The sequence below is a fragment of the Planococcus citri genome, chromosome 2 (genome assembly GCF_950023065.1).
Source record: "Planococcus citri chromosome 2, ihPlaCitr1.1, whole genome shotgun sequence".
NCBI lineage: Eukaryota > Metazoa > Arthropoda > Insecta > Hemiptera > Pseudococcidae > Planococcus > Planococcus citri.
This window is the reverse complement of record NC_088678.1, coordinates 29,738,925-29,765,735: the sequence shown is the minus strand read 5'-3', so window position 1 is coordinate 29,765,735 and position 26,811 is coordinate 29,738,925. Positions and strand designations below refer to the sequence as shown.

General features: G+C 35.5%; 1 protein-coding gene across 4 annotated transcripts in view; it reads left to right on the top strand.

The window, feature by feature from the left end:
• Sox102F (transcription factor Sox102F) overlaps nt 1–26,811 on the top strand; it is a 190,584-nt gene that overhangs the window by 103,108 nt on the left and 60,665 nt on the right. The window contains exon 1 of one of the 4 annotated variants that reach the window (XM_065349590.1): nt 13,807–14,684. The exons of 2 other annotated variants lie outside the window; for them this stretch is intronic. Coding sequence is in view for 1 of the 2 variants with exons in the window: in XM_065349587.1 (XP_065205659.1) it covers nt 14,668–14,684 (17 nt within the window). In the remaining variant the exon portion in view is untranslated. Of the gene's footprint in view, nt 1–13,806; nt 14,685–26,811 lie in introns of those variants that run through there. One more of the 4 variants, XM_065349587.1, reaches the window with a different exon arrangement.

Below are 26,811 nucleotides of genomic sequence, written 5' to 3'. Positions count from 1 at the left end.
GAAGTCATGCGAGACCTCAGCTTCCAAATTTAATGTCACAATAATGGCACACGAACTAACAAAAAAAAATGAAAAAATCAGGGAATCTTAATGCAAAGAAATAATATCAGAATTCATCCTCTTCTTCCCCCAGCTTCCACCAAATAACAATTAATTAATTGCCCGTCAGTCAATCAGTTAGCCCAAAGCAAACAATCTCTCCCAAAAAAAACCTCCCACCATAATTTAATCAACACTTATCATTTTCGCTTTGCTTCGCTTAGCCTAAAATAATTCGTTAAGACAACAACAGCATTATTTTTTAATTATTACTCGGCTATAACAAAGAGACTACACGCGACGACGAATCACCGATGCGAGAACATGTTTGGCATTGTATTCGTTCGACGATTCGCTACACGCTACAACAAAAACCGACACAATGTAGGCGTTAAAATGACCAATAAGCCGTCGAAAATGAAACACCATCGCCACCGAAACGGTAACCGCACACCTGAGAGTTCGTTTAATCACCTACAATAAAACCCATTTCGTACACAATACCATGCAGGTAGGTGTACATAAAACACAACAACAAACAGGTGAGAGAGAAACAACGTGTACCTGCTTCGGTATTCACATCCACATCCTCTCCATGCTCGTATTATTAGGCAGAAAAGTATGCAATTTAATCAACCTCAGCATTCGTGCTCAACCAGCTGTAGTATACCACGAGATCCGCAGGCAGTCTGCAACTGAACACATTCCCATACCAATACAGGTGACTCTCGCAACAAAACTGTTCTTACACATTCTGTACATAGCATAGCCAACTTATTGGAAAATTAAAAACATTCATTTCTCATAATCATTAAACCCTTTGTGTACGTCGTTGAAAACACTACAGCAGAAAAACAGAATTGAAAATTTTCTTCGGTAAACGAGCAGCGAACGTCTGGTCCCTCGGTACGTCCTTCGTCTTCGCGTTCAGCGAAGGGGTTAACGTCGTTCATCAAGACTTAAGATTAATGACCTTTCACATTAGCTTCCTATTGACGAAAAAGTGACAACCGACGACGACGAAATGGTTCTCGATTCGCCTTCGCCTTATTCTTCTTCTTCTTCTGCTCTATGCAGTGTACTTTTTCTACTTCGGTATCGCGTTTAAAAAGAAGTCTTATGTACGAGCACACCATACACACGCCATTTTCGCAGCTTTCTTTCTCGTCGTTTTCTCACAAAATACCAACAGTTCGGTCTCTTTTATTTCGCCATTCTTCGACCTTTTTCCAACACGAAACGAAACTTTTTCATAATGAACCATTGTCGTCTTAGTGTGTTTTCTTCTACATCTTCGTCTCTGACCACCCCCGTCCTCCTCTTCAACTCAACGTAAGCTATTTCATTCTGCGAGTAGGTACTCCGGTTCGTATGCGGCAGAGCTCAGGCAGCTGGATTTTCTTTCGATTTTTCAATAGGCTTTTCTTCTTTTTTTTTCTTCTCTCAACTTAGTTTCGACACTTAATTCACACGTTACATTTACCCTTTCTGTTGTACCTACCTACCTATTTTCTTCGTCGTCGTTCATCTTTCTTATACTATTACTGCACACACATGCCACACTATAATAAAACCGTCGTTTCAGCAATTTTACACAATTTCTCGTTTCGTTGAAAAGCACCGACAACTACGACCACGCCAAATAAAAGACAATTTTCGCCGGATAGCTTTTGCGATTGCGGGCGTGTATCATACGAGAGTAGAAAAATTCAACGTCACGAAAAAACATATGTATCATCGCGGACTTGGGAATTCAACCAACGTCACCTGTTCTCTTATTTTTTTCTTCGCGTTACCGGTCTAATCTACCGGAATGCACTCGTATCCGAAGAGTGGAGAAGTAAAAAAACGCCTCTAACATCGGCTTTTTCAATGGATTTCAACTCTCGGGAACATATGAATGAAAGAAACCACGTGCCAGATTTTTTAACGCGCGATAAATCAAGATAATATGCTGAAACTTCCGCTGTACTTATCACACAAACATGCTAAAAGTATCCAGCAGAACAAAGTTTGCACATCGAAAATAAGTATCCATCCTATAGACAGAATGGAGATGCGGTATGGAGGTCGCGGGTTGAATTAGAAAAAAAAAGAACAGGGGTTCCGAGTTCCGAGTTGATTAAAGAATAACTCGCGGACGACGACGTCGTCGGTCGTTCGCGTGGTCGTCGTGCGAGGAGAGACAGAGACAGAGTGAGAGAGAAACCGCATAATCAGCTGTACTATGTACTACATATACAACTACATACAACCACCATTACCATCACACTTAAGTACTTCATCGTTGATCGTACTATGTAGTACATCAGCATTGTAATAGCCTTTTTTTTTTTTTTTTAATACGATCATGTAGTAAACTAATAATAATTATCCGATCATAACCGACACTCAATTTTTTCCCCTCATTCCTCGTTATAACTTACAAGGGTGACGACGACGTGTTTCCCTTTGATGCGGAATAACTATAACGAGCAATATGAACTTCCAATTACATTATAGCCGATTAGAATTAAGTACATATGTTTCGACCAGACGACCACGATAAGAAGAAAAGGGTCCGGTTCCAGATTTTAAAAAAGAACTATAACATTTTTGTCCCCTGGAAATTCGCACCTTGAAACATTTCTTCCTATTTTTAGCAAAATTCAAAAACAATCATTTTTTTTCAAACTGGGTTGTGAATCTATATATCATCAGGATCGATTCAGGAGGGTGGTGGTGGTGGGGGGAGTTCCAGTCTTGGGCCATTTTGGGAACACAAACACCCCGAATTTCCAACTGTAAATTATCAGTTCCAATTTTGTCCTAAATTCTTCCTCGAGTTAATTTTCAATCCAACGATAAAAAATCCACACTTTTTTTTATAATTTTGACTAAAATTTTTGGGTTTAAAGGAGTAAGCAGACAGTACCAAAATAAGTATTTGGCGACGCCACGGGTCATTCGTCCATATCAATTCGACCAACGTTTTCGAGCCATGTCTTTCGATTTCACTCAATTTTTTTTTACAATACCTACCCACCCAGTAAGTTAGAAACCCGCAATCAGTTTGGACCCAAAATAGGGGTTTTTTCGTGCGACACTTCTAGTAGTATGTTTTTGGTGGCTCTGAACACGAATATGACGTCAGATTTTGGGTTGAACCCCATCTACGGCCTCCAACAAATTTTTTGGACTTTTACCAATTGGGGGAGGTTCTTGGAGCCATGGGTGAGGTCAATTTGAAAAACTACGGCTATATTCGTGTTCAGCGATATCGAAAACATACTATTTCATGTGTCACACGATTGAAACCATTTTTTTTTTAGGTTACCCCCATTGGGGAGGTGCTGGGGACAGTGGATGAGTCCAATCAAAAATCTGACGTCATATTCGTATTCAGCGTCACCAAAAACATACTATTTGATGTGTCATTGTGTCGCACGAAAAAACCCCTATTTTGGTTTTTTATCCCATTTGGGGAGGTGCTGGGAGCCGTGGATGGGGTCCAATCAAAAATCTAACGTCATATTCGTGTTCAGCGTTACCAAAAACATACAATTCGATATATCACATGCCCCAGATTTTTTTTTCGAAAGTTTTGCCCCAAATTAGGGGTGGGGTGCTCCCCCTCCATTAAGAGATCCCATCACGAAACTTGAATATTTCAAAAAGTATCAAAAGGTACATCTATGGAAATTTTTTCAGAATTTTAAATGGTAGCTCCCACTCCAGCGCCATTTTGAAATTTGAACTTTCAATTTGAAAGCTCAACTTTCAAATATTGAAAATTTCAAAATGCTTAAAAAGTTCAAAATTCAATATCCTTTCGAACTGTGAAATCAGTTTTGATCAAAAGATCACAGTTTTGGAGGAATGCGCTGCTGAAGTTGAGTACCTCGAGACAATGTGAAAATAATGAAAGCCCCTCCCCCCCACCGGCCCCATGAGGGCGCTGGGACCAAACAGATTGCGGGTTTCTTACTTACTAGATGGGTAGATATTGTAAAAAAATTTGAGCGAAATCGAAAGATATGATTTTCAAAATCACATTTATTTTTGGTCAAATTGACATGGTTCCGTCACTCACTGATAATTTTCCTTCAACTTTTAATCAAAATTGGAGGGTTTGAAAAGACCACACAGAAAGATGAATGAGAAAAATTAAAGGTAAGATGGAGAGTATTGCAATGCTGCCCCCACCAATGAAAAAATAAAGAACAGCTTAAAAGAATTGGCTCGGAAAATTTGGAAAGAACAGAAAGGAAGTAATAAAAGGAGGGGGGGGCTTCAAGAAATCATTCCAGCCCTGCTTCGCACAACCTGCATTCAAGTAGGTAATATTTTGCCTCGTCCATTTCCAAAAAAAAAAAAATGGAATTTATTTTACTAGCTAAAATTGCTGACTTTCAGTTTCAACACTTATGGTGATTTCAAAGTTTCAAAGACATTGCCAAATAAAATTTAATTTCTTTCAAAATTTCGTACTGATTTAGTAGGCAAATTGTGAAGAATTTTGGTGGTTTTTCAAGCTTTTCAAGAAGCCCATTTTCGAATTTCGCACTTTTTTCTTAATTTCGTCTTTTTTCGGTCGGTTGACATCATGTATAGGTCATCTTTAATATTAAATTTTCGAAATCATTCATTCAGGGTGGAAAAAAATTGAATCACCTTTTAACCTTGAAAATATCAGGGTCAAATAACTCAAAAAATCTTTGAAAATTGCATTCAAGTGGTTCCAAAAATATGTGTGTTCATGATTTACTCGAATGCAGCTAAATTTTGAGGATTTTTTTGGAGTTCTTTAGCAATTTTTATTTTTCTGAGGACTAAATTGCGTTTAGTATTCAGTTTTAATCCAATATAATAATATGGTTTAAAAATTGAAAAAGCATAAAAAATGATTCACTTCAACCTTTTTTACACTGGCAAAAAAAAAATCAAAATAACGTCCGAGAAACACCAAAAAATCAAATTTCAGGAAATGAATTTCATTTTTTGATTTTTAAAATTCACCAAATCAAAGTCGGATAAAATTTGGATAATAAAGGCTGAAATTTAGTTTAATACTTCATTTTGACCTTCCTAATCGATTGATAAAGGTTTCGAGCAGTTTTTAAGACTACGGCGGATTTTTGAACTCTCCAACAGCTGAGCATCTTTTCTTTTCGGTCTTTTCGATCAATTCAAGCAAAAATTTTCATCTGTTTCCACCAATTTACATTTAAAATTTCTTCCATCGATAAATTTTCGAAGCAAAATAGATGATTCTACCAACTGAGAAATTCCAACTGATTTTGAACGCCTACCTTGGGAATATGCCTATATCTACGTTTGAGAAAATATGAATGAAATTCGTAGATTGATAACCTTTGAAAACTCTAAATGAAGGTCACACTTTCAGACTCAGTCCTGTTCATCAAATCAATACATATTTGCACCTACGTTTTGAACAAAAAAAATCAATTTTTGAATCATCACATATGAAAAGTATACCATGAATTTTTCCAAATTCCAATAAAACTTGCTCAACAAATAATTACTATTATATTAATGTTCCCCTCTTTCAAACCCTGGAGTGTATAACAAACTCTTGGCGAACATGAACCGATGCCAAAAAAATAAAATGAAATACCCACAGTCACATGTCCTGCGTGAATCTCGCGTTATTATTAAGTTGACGAAGAAAAAAAAAATCGTATAACGAACTCTCGTATAGTATAATTAATCGCATCATGTACACGTTATACGAAGTAACCAACAGCAACGCTAGATTCTGTTAATGGGTAAAATTTGACCTAATTTTTCCGCATAAGGAACCTTACACATCTGTACTGATACAAGTGCATACTCGTGGTTCGAATACCACACTTGCAACAATACAATAGGTATTAGATGTACGAGTACCTACATCAAATAATACGTCATAACACCCCCTTCCTGCATTCTCTATCATTTGACCCTTCTAGCACCGCCACCGCCGCAACCTACACGATACATGGAAAACTTTACGCGAACGAACAACAATTTTTGGGCGAAAAACTTTGCTCATGAAGCTGAAAAACCTTTTGCATCGACTGCTGTGCTGGGAAGAATACGCGCGCATCGAAATAACGCCCCGAAACGCGCCATAGACGACGACGTAAAATAATGAAAAACGGAAACAAAATCAAAGCTCAAAGGGAGAAGAGACGAAGATAAGGGAGAAAGTATAAAAGACAACACGATATAAATTATAAATAGGGTATAAAAGTAATGAATAGCGTAATTGGTATTACGGGGCGCGACAAAGAAACAAAGTGATACAGAAAATGAGGAAGATTTCGTTAAATTTGTATAAAGATGAAAGAAAGGAGAAAATGTTTTCAAAGTTGTTGAGGGAATTAGCGGGCCTCGCGAAGTAGGACGGGAAGCGAACGCCGTATTCCTTTTTATGGTACGGACAAAAAGGGCTTCTTCTATAGAATTATAAACAGTTCGTAGAACACTGATATAATTATAAAAGGTTAAATGTATTCTCGTTTAGCTTGAATAATACATTTAAACGACTGCTCCTCCCGGTATACTGTTAGATTAATAATAATAACGTTTTCTCTTTCGTCCATTTTGCTACACTACCACCACCACTCGTTTCTTAACCAGTATTAGCCTTTTCTTTTCGCCTTTTCTCATTTTCTCTAAAATATTTGTCATTAACGAAACAAAATCCGCTTTTAATTTTCTTCTCTATATACACCATTTTTCTCATCGTCGTCGTCGTCGTTATAAACTTATGGAAATATTTAGGTTCGGTTTTTAACAACTCCGTCTCATCGTTGCTCGTACTCACCTATTATACTATATAAGTTCACACAATGTTTTTTTCCTGCACTTCATTTTTTCATTTTCAAACATACATTTTGCACATAGCAATAACATAAAAATTTGCATTCGAGGATGAGTGGAAAAATTTTCGTGATAAAAACAAAATTTTGTTCAAACTTAGGTATCAGACAAATTTTTGAAAATCAAGTCATACCTAAGTAGATCACATCCCCTTGAGAAAAAAAGAGTTGGTCAGCGAGGAGCAGCAGCCAAGTATTTCTACTTTCAATGAAAAAAATAGAAAATTGAGGTACCAAGAGAAAAATGGTAATATTTGATAAAAATTCTCCCATTAAAAAAACAATTTTTCAGTAAGAAAATTGAACAAAACACATTTGAGGAATACGATTTGAAAAACGTCAACTTGATACCCGACTTCAAACAATGAAAAATTCAAAAATTTGTTCTATACCCCAGCAAATTTTTTCAGTTTTTCGAAACAAACGACAATTTAACTTCCTTTAGCCCATATATCAAGGAAGTAGAGCAATGAGACATGGGAGAGCTCGTTCAATTTTTTCTAAAACGAAGTAATTTTGGGCAAAAAAATTTGAATAAGTGATCGTAAAAATGTTGAACTAGGTAAAGAGAAGCAAAACATTTCAATGTAAAGAAAATTAACAAAAAAACAGAACAGAACGTTTTATACAAAACATTCAAATTAAAATCCAAAAATAAAACTCACGACTTTTTTGGCAATTCAAAACAAAAAGTAAGACAAAGTACCTCGGTTTTACGCAAATTCTTAGTAAAAAAGGGAACTCTTGTCAATTTTTGGAAAAAAGCAAGACTAGGGCCATCGTAGCAAAAAGGCAAGGTTTATAGCAATTTCTGGTAAAAAGAGAAACTTTTTAGCAATTCTTAGAATTTTTTGCAAAAAAGCAACAATCTTTGGAAATTGAAAAATTATAGTGGATTAAATACCTAATTTTTATGAAAAAATTGAGACTATTTGGCAATTTTTGATAAAAAGCTGAAATTGTGGTGGATTTTGGGTAATTTTCAGTAAAAAAAAGAGACTTCAAAAGAATTTTTGCAAAAAGTGCCATTTTCCAAAAATAATTGGCAAAAAATGACTTTCAGGTTGTGTCAACAAAGGCGAGACTTTATTCTGCTTTTCGCTGGAATCGATACCTACCTTGACCATTCAGGAAATTTTTTTTGGCAAATTTAATATTGAAAAATTTCAACAAAAACTGAAGTTTTTTGGCCATTTTTGGTTTTAAAAAAAGTGAAAATTGTCGACACTTTGCGCATAAAAATGAATTCTTCCAAAGGTGGTTTTCTTTACTATTAATGAGCCTTTGTAGAAAATCATGGCTCCAGAAATGAAAAGACCTTTCCTGCATTATTCAATTATTCTTCCAAATTCACTACAAAAATATGTGTAAAACATTTTGACACAGGCATTATACCTACTACACCAAAATTTCAACTAATTTTAGTACTAATTTCTCAAAAATTCCGTCAATAAGATATTTTGCACTTTTTTCTGTATAATTCTGGACCTCTTGAAATCGAGATTCAACTTTCATGAGTAAAAAATTTAGTTTTTTTTCGCCATCTAATATAAAATGCGAAAATTCCTTAGTCCTCTAGCAAAACGAAATATTTTTTCCAGGGTTGATTACGTCAAAACAAATCTACTCATACCTAAGAGAAATCCTGGAAAAATTGGTAGTCTAAGAAAATTCATTTCATCAAGTTCGTATCTAAAAAACTTTCTTTTTGGAAAATCATAACTCCCTACTGACTGATTGGTTTCAAATGCCAAAGCCTTGAGATTTTTTCATTCAACTCGATTCACCCTTCCGCTCCTCTCCTCCCCTCCATCCAAAACCAACAATCATTCGCGAGAATATCACGAACTCAAACAAAAATTACTCTAGAAATTAATCCTTCCAAACTTCACTCGACTTTCCCAGCACCTCAATACTGAACTTTCACTGCAACTGCAGCAATCAGATTCACACAGAGAAGATTTTCAAATCCTAACAAAAAAAAAAACCTGGCACAAAACATAGTACGATATTATACGATCTCGCCGCCCAGAGAAGACACCAATAGCGTAATTTTCAGCCTCCGTGAACCGTACCCTTTAACAATAGCATTCTGAGATACGGCGGAATTCCTGTGGAAACTACACAAAAAGCGATTTTCACGGTGGGACTAACATTTATACTTAAACCACGCCTTCTTTCCAATAACAATGCAACAAGCTTGTTCCCTCTCTCGCAAGGTCTTACGACCATTCGGAATTACGCCAAATTAAAACGTCTGTCACTTACCTTCGGAATAAAAATAATTTTTTACAGACATTTGTCAAAATTTTTAAATCGTTCAACAAAGTCGCGAGAGAAGAAAACCCACCACTGTATTAAAAAAAAAATAATACGAAATAAAACGAACGCGTAAAAACGTATACCATAATAATGAAACGAAAGCGAATTGAGCGATTTCGTCTGTTTTCAGCGCCGTGAAAGAAACGTCGCCGAAAATTTTTCCCAAATGGAATAAATCTTTAGAGACGAGAAATTTTCAATTATTAGATAAATTCGCGCGTGCAACTTTTACGCTTTTCAGATTTCAGATTTTCAATTTTCTCATACTTATACCTACGTCACAAAAACGGGGAAATTTTTGTTCTCTGTAAATGGCACAATCGTGGGTTTTTTTCATTTTTTTTTTTTTGAGAACTTATCAAGAACTTTTGTATTTTAATCATTTAATGGACTGGAGATAACTCCACATTTAGGTTCTATAAGCAATTAAGATAAAACAAACACCATTACGTATCACGCAATTCCAACACATTTATCTTTAAAATCATTTTTCTAATTTTTGTGACATATTAACGACTACGTATACGAGTAGCATTGTCTAATTATATTCATAGTACGTAATGTACGAGTACAATATATAAGTATACCATCAATGGTATAATCAATGCCCTAATCAAGACCGGAAAACAAAAAAAAAATAATTGTGAGAATAGATAAGATATTTACGATTTATTAGCGTACTTTTCGACATATTCAGCAATCAGCACAGCCAACGGAATGTCCATCTAAATTCACACATCTGTTGTAATTTGAAAGAATATAACTATACATAATGTATAACCATACACTGACGTCATTCGATGATCCATCGCACTGTCACTTCCTATACACATGAATTAAACCAGGATATATTTTCAGTAGGCGATTTAGTAATTAGATTGGAAACAAGCGACATTCCAGTCGATGTTGAATTGAAATAATAAAATTTCAAGTCTAATTTCGTTTTAATAAATTGCACATGATTTCACTCTCTGAATTCATATGTTTTCTGTGAACAACCCGGACGGGAAGATCAACTTCAGCCTAACTTTAAATTTCGAAAAATGTATAAGTTGAAGTCGTTGAAGAAATTCCAAACTAATTTAATAATACGTACATACATAAATATGTGGCCTTATTAAAAGAAAAGGGCATGATGAACATTAGCATACAGTAATCAAACCTGAAAGAAAAACAAGTTTATTTGAAAAAAAAACCTCCGGTTTACAAAGCTGAAAAATCGAAAAAAATTGTACTTTTCCACACCGAAATTTCAGGGTTTCAAAAGAATCACAACAGGGACCGAGTTGAGTGAACTTTACCTTTACTACATATAGGGTATAAGTCAATAAATCACGACGAAATCAGCATGAGGTTAGATGGAAAATTTCCTTCATATCAAGATAAGAAGCTTCTATTACCTTATTCGCTCACTGGTAAAATATTTCCATTTTTTTTACTGCAGTTTTTATTAGATCGAAAGAAGAAAGGTGGCCAGAGAGGGAGGATGCTTACCTACAACATATTACATCACTTCTGCGATTGATAGGTCTGATGAAAATTTTTTAATCGAGGTAGTAGGTATTATAGTTAATTATTTCAGTGATCATATACCATTTTAAATTTAGACCCTTTCTCTCTCCCTATCAATCATATCAACACAATATTATATGTACTTTTAGGATCCAAAATACGAGTATGGGTGTCTCAATTTGAACAACATTAGAAACGCTGAAATCATACACAGGATGTTCTAAAAGGCAGGATAACATGAAAAAGTAGCACTTTGAGCAGCATATTTTTTCAAAACTTTCAGAGGGGTAAAATTTTTTAAAGACAACAGCGAATTGATAAAATGAAAAAAATTAAATAACAATGAATTAAAAATCCTCGTAATGAAAATGCAAAAAAAAACTCAAAATTGTGAAAGAAGCAGAGAATAAATAGAAAATATTCAAAGTTTGATTTACGAACCGAAAAAATATTAGAACAAAAGCAGATGATATAAGCAGGATTAATAGAGTCTAGTGGTGGGTCGTTTTTTAAATTCTACTCGTATTTTGAAATTTGGCAAAGACAAAGAAAATCAAATGACCTCAACAAGACGCAGGAAAAATTTCAAATTTTCAGGCCAATAAGTAACCTTTTAAACAAGACCTCAAAATTTTTTGAAATATTTCAGAATTAACCAGCAATCTACATGGTTTCTTGATGTCCTCGGCACTTTCATCTAATCAGATCACGTTTAACCCTTTTGAAAAACTTCCAAGTTCGTTATTTTTTCAAGTTCAGGAATTCTCAAAATTATTAGGTATTATTTTTTCCTTCAAAACGTGACAATTTTGTGATTATATCCTCTCAGGATGGATGGTAATGTCATAATTAGGATTTAACAACAGGGTAGATCACCTGAGCCAAAAAAATCAGCATTTTTTCAAAACATTGGCAATTTTTTCAAAATTCGAGATCTTACCGGGGGTGGGGGTGTAAGGCACTGACCTAAACATTTGAAACATTTCTCACCTCTTATTGAGGTCTGAACTTTCTCATAATTATTTTCAAGAAAAAAGATGATAATTTCATTCTAAAAAATCAAAGAATTTCATTTTTTTGAATACCAAAACTTGCCATAAGAGAAACTTTTGAAAGGTCAGTTGGCCTCTGCCCAAATTACCACAAAACAATTTATCTCAGTGGAGACATTTTTTTTCAAAATTTAGATTTTTTTCTCAAGGGAAAAGCCGAATGATATTAAATTATATAGTTAACACACGCGAAATCCAGGTAGGTAGACTCAAAATATTGAAAATCATGAGTTTGTGAATTTTTGAAATACTTTTGAAAAATTTGCAAACTGCGTTTCATAAAAATCGGTCTGGAGGCGGAAATAAGCACTCTACGGAAAAATGAAGTCGAGGAAAATTGTAGAGTATTAAATTTCCAATCGACATAATGTCATTAGTTTTTTTCTAGGATGCTTAGTTTTTGATTTATTTACGAAAAACTAAACGTGAAAATCAGAATACTGACTTATGCGCCACTCATGTGTAGGGTATACTGCATACCTCATGCCATTAAATGTAATGCTCTCAAAAAACCGAAGGTATTCAAAGTTTTTCAACAACAAGGTGTCTAACAAAACTCCCCTCAAAAAAATCATGACTTTTTCAGAACCTATTTTTCGCATTTTTATCGCATGAGAATACCCCCCCTCCTCCACCAAAAAAATGAATAACTCGAAACTTCGAGGAAATTGAACAGGGTTGCCATTTTCTACAGGATCAAAAATTAGGTACTTCAGTTTTCTGAATTTTCAATTTTTTTTAATTTTATGGGGTTTTAAAAAAAATTTTCAAATGTGTTTCGAGCAAAATTCATGACTCTCATGACCGTTAGACACCCTGAACAACCCATTGAGAAAAGCCTCGCGAAAAAGGGCGTATCTGCAAAAAACATTGGTTTGAGGCAAATGCATTCAAAGTTTCTGTTTCTTCTAACTCATTTTCGGTCTTTTATCATTTTTTGAAAAACATTTATTATGAAAATTTTTCAAGGAATTCGAATCTGACACAAGAAAAATTGCAGGTAAACATTTTTTACATGAAACTGCTACCTTTCCTCTAAGAATTACCTTACAGTTTTTGTCCATACCGTACCAAATCAAAATCACTCTAAATCGATCTGCATCATGAAAAAAATTGAACCATTGGTCTCAATTTCTTTTGCTTTGGTGCATCTCAAACAATATAAAACTATGGTAAGATTTCGATCAATTGAGTATCATTTAAAAGGACACATATATGAGCCAATGAGGTGTTGTTCTTACAGCTATACTCTCAGTCTCAATCATCACCTATATAAGTAAATTTTCAAGAGATTGGAATGGGGAAAATCTGAAGCAAAGATAGAAGGATTCCTTAGAAAAAGTGGAGGGGATAGAGCAAGTACAAGCTCTTCAAGCTGATTCAATTCTCACACCAGCATTTCTTTGGTATCCACCAGCAAATTTCTCATCTGTCCTTTGGCAAAATATGACGCTCAAATCTTCTCATCTCGGGAAACGAAGCGAAGAGGGGACTAGGTCATACACACGTATAACGCTAAAGAAATATACTGTGATAATCGATGCACACCTGATACCTGGCTAGACCGAGACACTATCCGCACTCGACTCTCTCGAGATATCTGCTCCACACAGGTACAATGTACATAATAGGATAAAACTGTATTACATACGAAGAAACTCGACTCAAAAAGAAAACAAACAATGATGATCGCGCTAATGAGAAACGAGGAAAAACAAAAGAGCGAACCCGAAAATAAAAGGGAGTTGCTCGTATTTTTGGGGGTGGCAACTGCGTGGTGCGAGGAAAAAGAAAAATGACGAGAACAAACGAAAACGCGACTATACGGTCGCGAAGTCGAGGAGATGCAGAGGGAGCCGGGAGCCGAAACGTACCCATTTGTGTAATACGCCGAGAGTAGGTACTGACACAACAAGCACAATATACAAAGACCGAGACGCGCATGCCTTAGGTACACCTAATGCTGGTGCGTCTTTTTTGTCTTTTCTCCTTTTCTGCGGCGGCCGCCGCCTGCTTACGATTCGTGCAAGACAAAGAATTCGGTCGCTGCGGCCGCGTTTGTTCCGTGTGCGCGCTGCTTAACTCCCACCTAGGCACTTGATAACAAACGTCGCGCGTAAAAGGCCTTTTCTCAGCCTTTTTTGCATTCTTCTTCTTCAATGTAACTCCGTTATTCCGGCCGTGCTGACGTCGCGTTTATCTATCACCGTGCTATACGCGTATCGTATACGTCTCTCCTTACGTCTTCTTTGGGCATTTTCTTATCTCGCGTACAGCATCACCATCATCATCGTTGTTCGACGCTCGAGCCGAAATTGTCCCAATTTTTTCGCCAGATCGCAGTCAGTTCAGACTTTTCGTCACAATTCGTCGATCGATCGCGGTTTTCCTTTCGTTACGTATGTAAATTTGCGCGTAAGTTTGCAATTTTTTTCCTCACCTTAGTCGATTTCATCAACTTTTGCATACGCAGTGATAATTTATAGTTTCGCCATCATTTCACCCCCAACTCGTCGCATCACCCTTCGAACCTTAACCATAGCCCGGCACGCGAGAATATTCGTGTATCAATCGGTTGATTTTCACGTGATTCGATCGATCATGTTGTTCCAACACGTGCAGCGTCACCTCGTCATCTGAGTATTTGAGAAAATCGTCGTCAAGCTGGCAAACGTCAATTACACCATCAAATCGATCAAAATGATACGGCTCGAATCGTCCACCTCGAAGCGACGGCTCTTTAAGAAGGTCTAGACGAACGACACCACATCTGATCCGGCAGCATTTTCGCAGGCCTTTTATTGAAAACGTATGAGAAAATCACCGATCCCACACAATATCGAAGTATTCGTTACTCGTCTGGTTGGCGAATTCATATGTTAGTCGTGCAAGGGTAAGTTGGCCAATATTATTATCGATAACCGTCGATTGTTTCATATCTATTTTCGACGTCTTACATAAGCGTAAAAAATACTGAAATTGAAACAATTTACCCTACGTTAATCAACCGTGAAGATACCTTTCTTGTCATAACAATTAGTAGAATTTTCCCCAGCGTGATAGAAAAGTGATTAAAAAAATTACCTTCTTAATCGATTCCGTAATCAATGAATCGTGTAACGCGTGTTGTGGAGATTCGAGAGAATAATTTGTGTTTTTCTCTATACAGAATGTTACATAAAAAGAGTGAATTCATTTACAAGTTGAGAAAAGAGCAGAAAAATACGCGATTACGCCGATAATTATTTTTAGGTTTTTATGCCATCATGTGGTAAGGTGATTATTCATTAGTAGAACACCGTCGCTGATCACGTAACAATATTTCAATCAATTATTTCCAATTTCGTATTCTTAGTCAAATTCTCGATTTTAACTCTCTCAACGAAGAGAGCAAATCAACGAATTTCGTGGTTGATCAAAAAAATCTGCCTCAAAAATGACAAAAAAACACAAAAATTATCAATTTTTTTCTAAGGGAAAGCGATTAAAATTCAATTTTAACCATAATAATAATTGAAGCTAACTAACCTGCCAATATGGAGATTTATTCCTCAATTACCTATAGTTATTTGATGTTACCACTAAATCACTTTTAAGAAAATAGAGAAAAATTCTGTTTCCTTGGAAATAAGTATTTGATCGTTTGAAAATGATCAATCTATGATATCAATAAAATAAATACTTGATTACGCTAAATCATTAAAAAAAGTAGGTAATAGGTAGCTGTTTCAACTGATGATAATAATATCGAAAAATACAAAATCATGAAACTGTTGTTTCCAGAATTTCATCAAAACAAACGAATTTCTCATCAAAATTCAAAATTATTTTCTGAAACTCATTATTTATCTCCCTGATAAAATGATTAGCCAATCGAAAGTCTCCAAGTTTAAAACTTTGCATTTCTAACACTTCGCATTAAAAGGCGATGTGTCAGAATTTCGTTTTAAAAACGATTTCGTCTTGAAACACGAGAACAATTTATTTATGTAGGTACATAGCTATATGGAATGATCTGCTATAGAAATAAATATCCGATTGATCGGTTTCAAAATTTATTGTTACTGAATCTGAATAGAATTTTAATAGGCTACAAAGCAGCCAAAATCTTCGTTCATAAATTCACTAAAATTATTTCTTCATTAAAGGAATAGTAATTATTATTGAATTTTAATTAACACCTATGAGTTTTTGGTTTGCTCATATTCAATTTTTTTTCAACATCGATACCTCGAATTTTCAAAATTTTGTGAAAAAGGCTAGATTTGCATTCAAATTTTGTTTTCTGATTTTTTTTTTCAAATGTAAGTGTTCGATTAATTGATTTTTACAAAATTTTAAATTTATATGGTTTTTGAAAAAGTTTGATTTTAAAATTTAACGTTGATAATCCGATACCAAAGTGAAATAAAAGTATAGGTACTTGAATTGAATAAAATTCATTTGATTTCTTGCACCAAAAAATTATTTAATAAATTCATTTTCAATTTTTTAAAATGGGCCAAACATAGCTTAGCTTATATCTGAGCAGTTCTAGGCTAATTAAAGGGAAAAAACATTTAAAAAGGCAAATCTGAAGGAAATTCCTGTCAAAATTAATTCATTTTCAATATTTAAAAATTATTAAAATCGAATTATCCCGTTAAAAATCCACGTACGAGTATAGTTGATCAAATTCGCAAATTGAATAGAGGGACACATCAGAACCATTCATATTCGAGACTTCAGGATTCCTTTCATGATTTTCACAAGTAGACGTACAAACATATTCAATCCATAATAAATTACGTAATTTTTTTTTCAATGAAGCTAATTTAAATTTTCAACATTTGTTGCACTATAAAGACTTTGAAACATACATAAAATTCAGAGAAAAATGGATAGGTCGAATAAAATTTGATAATAGGAGTAGGTATTCTCATATAGGTTTTCCCATATCGTAAAATATTGAATGGGTCGTGGGTTGTGACGCACTTTTCCACGAAAAAATAGGATCCTTTACATCAACAACTGATATCAAGGAAAATATGAATTTGAAAAATTTTTTCAATTTTTGAGAGGTTCAAGATACAAATTTAGATTAGATGATCAAAGAACGTACGACACATTAGAGATTCGGTAAACAACTAGCCGAGGTGAATCATTGTTGATTCATCACGTTCAAAAATTCACCTTTCTTTACAAGAAACTGCACCTGAATAAATTCTAATAAGAAAAATACTACAACGAAGAGAGAGAGGGTGAACTTCATTGTTGTTAACTTTCTACATCGCATATGTCTTGAAATTCATGCTCAATTTTGGGCCAAATTTTGAACCTACCTAAAGAAAAATTGATAGATTTTTTGAAAATGGGAGGATTTTTTCCCAAAACGCTCCTACATCAAAATCAGTTACATAATAATGTTATTTTCATTTTCAAATATCCGAAAAAGAAAAAAAGACCAAGTCTATTTTCACATTTTACCCAGGTACAGGTTTTCAAAATTCATTCTCAAGTATTTCTTTGAAATTTCTCACTATCTCTGATTCCATTACGATTATTAAATCTCTATCGATTTAATCACGGCCGCGATATAAGTTACAGATTTATTCAACAAATTTTTATGAACCAATAATACCCTAATAAACGTCAAAAATCAATTATCTACTTTCAATAAGGATATTAAAATGCACGAGAATTTAATAATTTCGTAATTAACCATCGATAAAAATTACTTATTTCAATACAACAGATAAAGATAACGTGGCACGGTAATTTCATTTGCTCTCAAAATCACCCTCTTGAATTTGAAAGAAATTAATTTTTCGAACAGTACATCCTACTTACCATCATCATCCTTTCGCAAGATATATTTTTTTCTTTCTTTTTTACTGTAGGTGCCTTTACCTATATTCACGACCAGTTCATTATCATCTACTAAGATTTATACAATTATATGTACATCATCTCATGTCCCAGAGGGTGTACAATTTTAAGATCGTTAAGTACTCTCGTATACGTTCTTATCGAATTCGATTGTTTCAGCGAGTAATTATCAAAATTTCAGATCTTGCACATTTTTAGGTCATTTAATAAGTAGATACTGCACTGCACACGAACCTTGAGCACACACCATTGATTAGAAAAAAATCCATCAATTTTGATAAAAATTCATTCCATTCTCATATCTAATTGCACTAAAAAATATCCATCTACCCAATCATCCTTGGGCTTCCAATATACCAATACCGCATGCAATACTTCTCAAGACGATACAGAGACGTTACTATCGTGCATTTTTCCCCTCTTTTCAACAATGAGTCCCTTTCTATCACTTTTTCTTCTTTCTGTTATCTCCATAGCGCGCATTATCATACTTACATACGATTTCTTATTCGCCAAAGCTAATTAAACTTTAATAACAAAAATCTAATTATAACGTTTATTACCATTATCATTTCAAATAAAAAAAGTTAGGTACGTTCTGCTGCTGATGATGAAACGATAACATAGTAGGTACTCGATTCTGATAATTAAATTGTTGTACTTAATAAATATCATGTATGTATATGTATCATTGTAGCCGCCTAAAATACCTATGTAGGTTTGCTAAATCCATACCTTCCTAACCTGTTGTTGTTTGCGAAACTGGCACACGAATTTTTATTCATTTAGGTACAACAATATCAATAATAATAATAATAATAATTTTTCTACATCAACGAGACCGCGATAAAGCATGCTACATTCTTTAATACAATATGCTTTTTAATCTCAACTTTCAGGAGATTCTTTAATTATTATCAATTCTCTTTAATCTAATAATTCTAACCTCAGCTCGCTTATCTATTATCCTATCAGCCTTGTTCGTCAATATCTCGCGATGTAATATCTTGGCCTGGATTAACAAACATTTCTAATGACGCAATCGCCAGCAAAAAAATCCGCATAGCTACATTGTAAGAATTCAAACCTTTGTAATGAAGCGACTACGTATCATCAAAAATTTTCGAAACCAGACAATACCTATATCGTCACTTTCTAATTTTAAATCTATGAATAATCATATCCTCATACCAGCAAAAATGCTGAATAGGAAAGTGAAAAGAGAATCAACTTTTTCACCAAGGAGTGAGCAAGGGAGTACCAGGAAGATGCAAATATTCATGAATTGGAATTCCAAACAGTGAAAACAGTCATTCTTTACTCAGATTTTGGAAAAACGAACCCTGAGAATGTCACCCCTATCACATATCACGTAGGCAACGTGTTTGTCATCTCGATCCACGATGTACACTTCTGATATTTCCTCACCAGAAAAGATTTCTCAACTGGCTCGACCTTTGATTCAATATCTCTGCTAAAACAGGTTGCAAAAATTCACCACCTTTCGCCTCGTCCAAACCCCACAAACCATCTACAGCTTCCAAAGGTATCAACCTTCGTTTGCGGAAACAGTCGCCAACAAGACAACAAACTCTTACTCAACTCCTGCAGCAGTTCGAGAGTCAAATGGTACAGCAAAAGAAAACAAACCTTGTACTCTCCTTCGCTTCAGCATCATTCAACAATAATACAAGACGAGGTAGACGAAAAAACAATGTGAAGTTATGGGTTTGGGTGTTTTTACATTCGACTTCCTGCCAAGCACAAAGGACCATCTCACGATTATTTCCTCTGTAACTTTTTTTGATTAGTTGCACATGTGTACGCGGTGCTCTTTCTACATAGTATACTACGTATATCGAATGCTGCAGCTCTCGCAGCGTTTGTTAAAAACGCCGAGCGAGAGCCCGTGTTCCAGGCATTTTTATAGGCATATATTTCGATGCCCCGGTCCCCCAGCGTACACTTAAAGTACTACTAGCAAACGTACTCATTTCCCTTCCTCCAGAAGTCAAACCTTCTCTTTATTGTTCCCGCTGCAGTCGCTCTCGAACAATATGATTTTGTTTTTTAATTTCACGTCTTGCTCTCGACACTTACGACGGCGTGGCGGCCTCTTCTTCTCCTCCTCCTGTCATAATCATACCGTATTCTCTCACACACAACCATTTGACAAAACCGCCTCCGCCTACTTCATCTTTCTTCTTGCACGGTGCAAATGCAAAATACCGCATCCGACCATACTACCATGCACTATACATAAAGCAGCAACAACAACGACACCAGTAGCAGACTAAATTGACAGGTAGGGTTGCTCCCCATATAATACACCGCCCTAACCTAGGTCAATAAGTTATTCGCGCGCCCACCTGAGACCCAAAGTAGAGGTATACCATTCGATCAGGCACCATATTGGAATTCCTGTAATACACACACCATAATATATCATATGTATAATATCAGGTCTTTCTTCTGCACAGTAGGTAGCTAGGTAGTACGAGTACATTGTCGACTGAGTTTTATATGTATGCAGCATTCTGCCACATCTGGCAACATTATACCACAATACGTGGGTCTAGTCTAGGTATCTTTTAGCCATTACAAAGACATTGTTTGGGAGCAATGTGTAGTAACTAGCAGTCGACACAGTGCACTGTGTAACCATATGCGCCAGAAAGCCATTTAAATAATCGAAAAAGCCTGAAAAAAATAACAAAAGAGTAAAAATTGAGAGTTAAAAACGCGTAAAGGCAATTTTCTCTTTTAAACTAATTCTCGTCGTTTACATTAAAGAGTTGCATGAAAAAAAAAACGAATAACAACGAAACCTATTTTAATAATGGTTACGTACAAAGCGAATTGTTGCAAATAAGTTTGCATTTATTGCCTTCGTTTTTCCAGATATTAGCAATTCGTCATAACGAGTCAATATTTCGATTACATTTCCTCGTCATATACACTCTTGAAAAGTCAATCAAATTAACAAAGTTCGAGGGAAAATGGAAACAGAACTCGGAAAAAAGTTTTAATTGAAATAACACAATTTATATTGAAATGAACGAACGACGTCTCTGATTGAAACCCACTCCAAGCCTATAGAATCTGCTGGTACCAGAAAGCTCAACAAAAAAAAATTGAGAAACTGCACTGTCAATTTTCATAGACAAGAACCCAGAAACGGAAGTTAGACTGTCGTTTGAAAATTGGAAAGCCTAGACAAATTTGTTCAAATTATTCGAGAAGGATAGGTACCGTTCAACTGCACAATGAAATTCAATGTTCATAAAATTTGAAAAAAATGGCGATTTGATTACCTTATTCAAACACAAATATGAGCTGAGAAGTGTAATTAAAAATATCGATCAAAAAGTTCAGCGATCTTCAAAACTGAGAAATTTGCAAGAAATTGAAACATTTTTTCAGCTTATCCATGTTTCTGGTTTCATCACAATATTTTGATGAAAACAATATACTGATAGGTCATTTTGTGCTTCCGACAATTTTCAATTCGAAGCCTGCCATCCTCGGTTACCCCTTTCCTTAAGACAGTATCCGTGACAGTCTTTGAAATAGACTTCAATGCTCGAGCAACCATCCATTTCGGAGTCTGAGACTCTTATCTCATTCATTTTTTTTTTCTCAAACAAAGCACCTGAGACTACGAGTATGAGTCATCTCCAACGAGAGAACACTGGTCATCACAGCAACCTTTGAAACGAAGTTTGGTTTGTTATCTAAATGGGCAGAAATCTCACAATAGATTGTATGTACAATTACATTAACGAGAATGAAGCAGAAGGTATCCATTATCAGAAGATTACCACAATTCATAATAAACAAGTTCAACTCACGCTTATTTTAAGAACATTGAACAATTTTGTAGATATTTACAAACAACAACAAAAAAAATGAGTATGTGCCTTTCACCTATCGGGCTATCGCATTAAAAAGACGATGATTAATTACTTCAAAATCGACAGCAATTTCTCACGCACATTAATACGATTCTGCTTCTGTAATAATCAAGACCATTTCTACTCATCAAGATCAGAAAATTTCCAACGAATTTAAAATATAAAATCAATCAAATCTGCACTTTAGCTGACTATTATTCGACAAAATTACAAAACACCAATCTATTCTCTAAACAAAGTCACCGAAAAGCACCCTCCGCCCCTACCTTCCCCATTTACCATTCGTCGTAGATACGACAAATCCACAACAAATCGAACTTAGGTATAGTCGTCGTGTTCGCGGAAACGTTGCATTTTGAAAAGGAGAGAAAAATAAAAATCAAACTCGCTAACACGGCGATTCGTTCCGTTATGCTCGAAAACTTTAGGTACTCTAATTGCTAACGACGACGAGTCCTTGGAATAAATACAATTATTTTAAAATGTATGAAGCTTAACGAAGTTACAAACGTAATGACGACGATGAAATTTGTTCGACTATTCTGCTGGTTGCTAGTACTCGTATAGCTGTATGTTGCATAATGTATAAAATACGAAAATATGGCATTTTCCAGCACAGGTAATATAGAAAATTTTCAAATCACCAATAATATAAACGCTGTAGCGATTTTTCTTTTTCATAGTGCACCATAAATTATTGCAGATTCGTCGCCATTCAACACTTTTTTTCCATACCTCGCGTAATTGTTTTTACAGCATTTTCAATCACCACCATCGACACAAACAACGCGACAAAACGAAAATATAATTTTTAAAATAAAATGATAAAATCTGATTCGATTCGATTCGATTCGACTCGACTCGTCCAAGAAGAAATAATATAATAAAATTTATTCGTCGACGAAAAAGCCACCCTCGATACAAACGATTTCGGGTGAAACGAGGTAGCTTATACTTCATCCCTGAAACTTTCATCCCAAGTCGTCGCATCGAGTGGATGGCATAGCGTTGAAAAAATAAAAACAAGCTGTATAATATTATGTTGCAGATGTACCATCGAATGGTTGTTATTGTGGCAATAGTGGTAACCGATTAGATAGCTCTTTTGTTGACGTAGTAGTCGAGAAACAGAAGCAAGGGAGAGAGTTGGAAGAGTGAAAAAAAAGACTGTCAAAGGTCTAGACGATAGTTTACAGTATTTTTTTTACGTCATCGGCTAATAAACATTTCGAAGATGTTTTAATGGGTTCGAAGAGGGTTGCCAGGCTTAGGGGTTGTTCGAGATACCTTTTGTTCTAACGATTGATGAAATGAAGCTGCAATGCTGCAAATTATTTCAACGAAAACAGAACACAAGCCATGTGATGTTATTTTTATGGCTTTTGGAAGAATACGAGTACACCAACAATTAATATAGGGAATGGTGCATCGTACACATATTTTAGCTCTTGTCTAGAACTGGGAGGATCGGAAAGGTTACAAGGACGTAGCCTTACTACTGTATAAGAAAGATGATCGCGCGGAGTCCATTTTTCAAAATCTCCATCTGGTTCATATCCAGTCGACGTTTATCATGTTCAGGGATTGTATGACATACTTTAATATTTGTCTGCCACTCTATCGATGTATCGACCTACCAACTAGGTGAAGAATTTTTTACAGAAATGGAGGTTTCATCGAGGTAATATCGTGGATAATTGAGGGTTAAAATGGATGCCAGCAGTCGATCGGTGCCCACGATTCGATTGCTGGCCTTCGTTTATTCAACCAGCCTAAAAAATTCAGAATTCCAATGTTTGATTTCAAGGCACTCGATGGTGGAGAGTAGTTCCTCGAATGATCCTCAATCCTCAAACACTGAACTAATTTTTCTCATGGAAAGTTCATCGTTCCTCTTCCAGAAGAAGTTTTCAACTCCATTCTTTTTGGCTATGACATCACATCCAAAACAGCTCAGCAATTTTTATTCTACGTTCAAGGATTCGTTTTTTGGTCAATTTTGGAAAAAATAGTCTCTTCAGTAAGCAGAGTATGAAAATTCCACCAATTTTTTTTGAAAACTAACCTATTTAACCGAATCCAAAATAAACGTATCAAGCTGAATAAAATTAAACACTTTATGAAAAATAGCAATAAAATTAGGGATGATAAATTTCCAGAAATTTATGTTTTGGAAACTTGCGGAAATTTCCCAGAAAGTTGCTGGAAAGGCTATAGGTGGATAAGTATGGTGAATTTGCCCCCGAGAGCTTCAGGGTTGATATTTGCGTGGAAGGTTGGTACCCTTGAGCACCTTCCGTCACGAAAGTTTCAGACCCCCAGGACCCCCCGTTTTTGAGAAACCCCCCCTTTTCTAAAATTACAATAAAAAATTTTTTCTCAGCCCCATGTGAACCGATTTTTTTAATTTTTTGGTATGTTGTAAACATCCATAAGAGGCATCCCCACAAAAAATTTCAACCCCCTCCCCCCATATTTTCCTCTCAAAATGGCGTTTTTTAGTTTTGTTTGCCCGTTTTAGCAATGATCATGATTCGGCACAAAAATGCGAATAGCATTTTTAAATGTATTTTTGACTCCTACAAAACATATATTTTTTTCAAAAAAAAATTTTTGGTGGGCCGTGGTCAAAAATTGAAAAAACCAACAGAGGGGGTTAAAAATGGATTCTGGTGTAAATCATTGTTTTTGGTAAACAAGGTGTCGTTTCCATATGAATCGAACCCCCCGAACACGAATATGACGCCCAATCTTATGCTACCCTCATCCACACCCCTCTAGCGCCTCTGCCCCCTTCTCAATTTTTACTATATCAAAAGTTCAGCTATTTTCGTAATATTGGTGTCGTTTCCATATGGATCGAACCCCCCGAACACGAATATGACGTCCAATTTTACGCTACCCTCATCCACACCCCTCCAGTGCCTTAGCCCCCACCTCAATTCCTACTATATTAAATATTGAGCTATTTTCATAATGTTGGTATCGTTTCCATATGAATCGAACCCTCCGAACACGAATATGAATTCCAATTTTTTGCTACCCTCATCCACACCCCTCCCCAGTGCGTCTGCCCCCAACTCAATTTTCACTATATTGAAAGTTCAGATATTTTCGTAATGTTGGTATTGGTTCCATATGAGTCGAACACTCCGAACACGAATATGACGTCCAATTTTATGCTACTCTCATCCACACCCCTCGAGTGCCTCTGCTCCAACTCAATTTTCACTATATATTGAAAGTTCAGATATTTTCAAAATGTTGGTGTCGTTTCCATATGAATCTAACACCCCGAACACGAATATGAAGTCCAATTTAGCTCTACTCTCATCCATCGCCTTTCAGGCTACAGCCAGCTCTACAATTTTTATTATTTGAAATGCTAAACCTATTTTCATAATGCTGGGTGTCATTTTGGCACGAATGGAAACCTCGAAACTTGAATGTTAAAGTTTGAACCTTGCGATGGTCATTGTTTTACGAGTTTTCAACCTTCGTGAAACATACTTTTAAAAGTAATAACAACCCGAGTAATTATTTGTAGAAGATTGATCAGAGTTGGTGAAAACATTTATGGTTTAGGTGGGGGCGGAGGCATTGTATAGGGTTGTGGTTGAGGTTAGCATAAAATTGGACTTCATATTCGTATTCGGGGTGTTAGATTCATATGGAAACGACACCAACATTTTGAAAATATCTGAACTTTCAATATATAGTGAAAATTGAGTTGGAGCAGAGGTACTCGAGGGGTGTGGATGAGAATAGCATAAAATTGGACGTCATATTCGTGTTCGGAGTGTTCGACTCATATGGAACCAATACCAACATTACGAAAATATCTGAACTTTCAATATAGTGAAAATTGAGTTGGGGGCAGACGCACTGGGGAGGGGTGTGGATGAGGGTAGCAAAAAATTGGAATTCATATTCGTGTTCGGAGGGTTCGATTCATATGGAAACGATACCAACATTATGAAAATAGCTCAATATTTAATATAGTAGGAATTGAGGTGGGGGCTAAGGCACTGGAGGGGTGTGGATGAGGGTAGCGTAAAATTGGACGTCATATTCGTGTTCGGGGGGTTCGATCCATATGGAAACGACACCAATATTACGAAAATAGCTGAACTTTTGATATAGTAAAAATTGAGAAGGGGGCAGAGGCGCTAGAGGGGTGTGGATGAGGGTAGCATAAGATTGGGCGTCATATTCGTGTTCGGGGGGTTCGATTCATATGGAAACGACACCTTGTTTACCAAAAACAATGATTTTCACCAGAATCCATTTTTAACCCCCTCTGTTGGTTTTTTCAATTTTTGACCACGGCCCACCAAAAATTTTTTTTTGAAAAAAATATATGTTTTGTAGGAGTCAAAAATACATTTAAAAATGCTATTCGCATTTTTGTGCCGAATCATGATCATTGCTAAAACGGGCAAACAAAACTAAAAAACGCCATTTTGAGAGGAAAATATGGGGGGAGGGGGTTGAAATTTTTTGTGGGGATGCCTCTTATGGATGTTTACAACATACCAAAAAATTAAAAAAATCGGTTCACATGGGGCTGAGAAAAATTTTTTTATTGTAATTTTAGAAAAGGGGGGGTTTCTCAAAAACGGGGGGTCCTGGGGGTCTGAAACTTTCGTGACGGAAGGTGCTCAAGGGTACCAACCTTCCATGCAAATATCAACCCTGAAGCTCTCGGGGGCAAATTCACCATACTTATCCACCTATAGCCTTTATATTATTCTTCAAAATATGAGATATAGTCCATATTTATTTTGAAAAAATGTCAGTTTGAAAACGTCTATAAATTTCCAATTATAGGTATACAAATTTTTGAAATTTTTCTTCATTATGAAAACAATTTCATCAATATTTTTTGCAGATTTTTTTTTTTTTACAATTTTCTCGCCATTTCATCGTTAAAATAACTCATGTCAAATTGGCTATGCCGTAAAAAAATTCAAATTTTCGAACTTTTTCCTTCCCTGACTCTACACAATACCCACTTCAAACAGCATAAAATACCTGACCACCAACGTAAGGGGCATTGTAAATCGCACACAACAATGTGTATACTTCCAAATAATACTTTTATTTTTCGAAATTAAAAACTTCAAAAGGCGGTTAAACGCGCTCATAAGTAATCAACTATAGAGGAATTAAAAATAGCTACAATGTCTACACTTTTCAGCTGGTCGTAAATGAATACACCATCAAGGAAACAAAGAT